Below are 3,650 nucleotides of genomic sequence, written 5' to 3'. Positions count from 1 at the left end.
TGCCGGTCTGGTTGAGGCTGGTGTTAAGAGTTGCAAGCATCACTTGCGACGCGTGATAGGTGATGTTAAGCTAACTTACGAACAGTTTAGCACGATTTTGACTCAATGCGAAGCTATCCTGAATTCCAGGCCTTTGAGTCCTTTGTCCTCAGACCCGCAAGACTACACCCCTTTGACCCCTGCTCACTTCCTCGTTGGACGTCCGCTGACAGCTCCTGCGTGCGCTGACCTCAACGACGCTCCCGTACACCGTCTGACACGATACCAGCGAGTGGAGCAAATGCGACAACATTTCTGGGCCAGGTGGTCGAAGGAGTTCATATCCGAGCTGCAGGTCAGAACAAAGTGGACGAGGAATATGGACGACCTCAAGGTGGACACTCTCGTCTTGATCAAGGAGGACCATGCTCCGCCCCTCAAATGGAGCTTAGGGCGAATCACCAAGACTTTCCCGGGTAAAGACGGCGTCTCCCGAGTGGCCGATATCCGCACATCCCGCGGCACTGTACGTCGAGCCTTTTCGAAGATCTGCCCGCTACCTACGCATGATGACTAACTTCACCGTCTCATTGGAAGTTGACTCTTCCAAGGCCGGGAGCTTATGTTAAGGCATACCTAAACCGCATAGAAACTGGCGGCGGCCTGTGACCTTCAGCCTGGCCGCGCCTAGCGACCCGTGCGCTCATCCCCGGCTGCGATGCACCTACGTCACATACATGTTATCGCGTCATGTCACCAGCAGCCAATGAGAGGCATCCATCGCGTATATGTCGTGATCGGCAGCCAATGGTGTAGAGGCTCGTCATCCCTGCGCGCACCAATGAAGACAGAGAATGACACTCACATTTTCGATCTCTCACCGAACTACCACGTAGCTTATACGTACCCTTTTTGTTTTGCTCTTTTTTTATATAACGTTAATTGGTCCTTCGAGCCGGATATGAACTCCTTCGACCACCTGGCCCAGAAATGTTGTCGCATTTGCTCCACTCGCTGGTATCGTGTCAGACGGTGTACGGGAGCGTCGTTGAGGTCAGCGCACGCAGGAGCTGTCAGCGGACGTCCAACGAGGAAGTGAGCAGGGGTCAAAGGGGTGTAGTCTTGCGGGTCTGAGGACAAAGGACTCAAAGGCCTGGAATTCAGGATAGCTTCGCATTGAGTCAAAATCGTGCTAAACTGTTCGTAAGTTAGCTTAACATCACCTATCACGCGTCGCAAGTGATGCTTGCAACTCTTAACACCAGCCTCAACCAGACCGGCAAAATGACTAGCATAAGGTGGTGTCATAATAAATTCAATTTTATGCGAATTCGCGTATTCTCTTATTTCGCCTGAACATGATTTTAAAAACTTTGCAAAATCATTCATAAGACCTACAAAGTTCCGTCCGTTATCTGAATATATTTTTGAAGGTTTACCACGACGCGAAATGAACCTTTTCAACGCCAGTAGGTAAGCATCTGAAGAGAGATCGGTAACCAACTCTAAATGAACTGCGCGTGTAGCAAAGCATATAAATATACATAAATACGCCTTAACAGTTGTGGCTCCCCGACCTTTGCGGTTTAAAATGTAGAATGGACCTCCGTAGTCCACAGCGCAATTGACAAACGCGAACCCGGGTTCTAATCGCTCTGAAGGTAAATTACCCATAATAGGAGTTAGCGTTTTACCCTTAAAAGGAACGCAAACAACACAGCTGTGTACCACTTTCCTAGCTAAATTCCTACCGCTTACAGGCCACCAGGCCTCGCGAAGCGAGAACAATATATGCTGCGGTCCTGCGTGCAATAATCTTTTGTGTTCATATTGGAACAATAAAACAGTAAAATGGTGCTTACTAGAAAGTAATATCGGGTGTTTCTTATCGTAATCAAACCTAGAAGAATTTGTAAGCCGTCCTCCGACTCTAATTACCTTGTTATTGTCAATGAACAAATTTAATTTGGCTAAGAAACCCTTTGCGATACATTTGTTCTTTGTCAATACATTGTGAACATCCGATAATGACTCCAATTGCGATAAGCGCGAGAGTAATATTTCAGATTCCCTCAGTTCATCTACAGTGAGCGCACCGGTTCGACGTGCATCTTTATTGCGCGCGTTATGAATGAAGCGAAGCACATATGCGGCCGCGCGTTGCATACGGTTGAACTGAGAAAACCTGTCGAATGTAAATAGGTTATTATTGTTATTGTCGTTGCATACCAGACTAGTCATAGGATTAGTTTTACGTTCGGGTATCTGGGACTCGTCTAGCAACAATGACGGATCGACACTCTGAGCATTATAATTAATGTCATGAAGGAAGTCGGGACCGGTCCACCAGAGACTGGAGGTGCGAAGTGCGTCCAACTGTACTCCCCTAGAAACCAAATCGGCCGGGTTGCACTTGCCGCTAACGTGATGCCACGAATGTTCTTTCGTTATTTCGTGGATTTCTGCAACCCTATTTTGAACGAAAGGTTTTAGTAAATTAGGCTGCATTCGGAGCCAACTTAAAGCAATTGTTGAATCGGTATAAAATATTACTCGGTTGAATTTTGCGCGGAACGATTCTTTTATTTTATTATATAATTTAGCGCCCAATAAACACGCGGACATTTCCAATCGAGGCGTACTCAACGGAGGCGAAATTGGGGCCACTTTACTTTTTGAGCATAGCAACCGGACGGTAACAGCTGATTTATCATCAATCGTTCGTACATAGGCGCAAGTGCCATAAGCTAATTGGCTTGCGTCTGAAAATATATGCAATTCTATACATATATGGTCATTGCACATAACATGGCGTGGTATGCGAATGCTAGGTAAAATAGCTAGATTGTTTACAAAGCGGTGCCAGGCTTGCGTGACGTCATCGGGAACCGCTGCGTCCCAATCCACCTTTAATAAAAACAACCGTTGTAATAAACATTTAGCGATAATTATCATCGGACTTAATAATCCGAGCGGATCAAAAACCTGTGATGCCGTGGATAATATTATGCGTTTTGTGACAGGTTTAGGATTTGACTCGTGTCGCGTATGATAGAACAATTCGTCACTTTTGTTGTACCAACCGAGACCTAAAGTCTTACTATGCGCGTGTTCGCCTAATGATAATTCCTTTGATGTATCATCATTATAACGTTGATCGGTACAATCGAAGTTAAAAACCCATTTTCGTAATGGGAAGCAACCAGAACTTAAAACTTTCGCGGTTTCGTCACAAATTCGTAGCAATTCGGGAATTGTAGACGATCCAGAGATCAAATCGTCTACGTAAAAATCGTCTCTAATCGTTCTAGCTACTTCGGGGTCATTACATTCTAGCGCCAACTGTTTGAGACACCTGCAACTGAGGAAGGCAGCGGCCGCCGTGCCGTATGTAACGGTACTCAGCTGATATATGTCAAGGTCGTCGCATGGATTATCGCGCCATAAAATAAGTTGTAAGTCGCGTTGAGATTCGTCAATTAAAACTTGTCTATAATGTTTTTCTATGTCGGCGCATGCAACAAACCTATTTTCGCGGAATCTCAGCAATATGGCAATCAAATCGCCTTGAATAGGTGCACCTACGCGTTGTATGTCGTTCAGCGACTTGCCACTGGTCGTGGGGGCGCTAGCGTCGTAAACGACTCTAAGACGTACCTTTTTTGTTTTGC

The 3,650-nt window shown here is 46.0% G+C and overlaps 1 protein-coding gene across 1 annotated transcript; it reads right to left on the bottom strand.

Moving 5' to 3' along the window:
• Positions 1-876: 876 nt before the first annotated feature.
• LOC133520306 (uncharacterized) lies at positions 877-1,287 on the bottom strand. Its single transcript, XM_061854675.1, has one exon. It carries the CDS (start codon positions 1,285-1,287, stop codon positions 877-879), a length of 411 nt encoding a protein of 136 aa, XP_061710659.1.
• Positions 1,288-3,650: the final 2,363 nt, after the last annotated feature.

This window comes from Cydia pomonella, chromosome 8 (genome assembly GCF_033807575.1).
Source record: "Cydia pomonella isolate Wapato2018A chromosome 8, ilCydPomo1, whole genome shotgun sequence".
NCBI lineage: Eukaryota > Metazoa > Arthropoda > Insecta > Lepidoptera > Tortricidae > Cydia > Cydia pomonella.
Note: the sequence above shows the minus strand (reverse complement) of the source record. Positions and strands in the feature narration are given on the sequence as shown.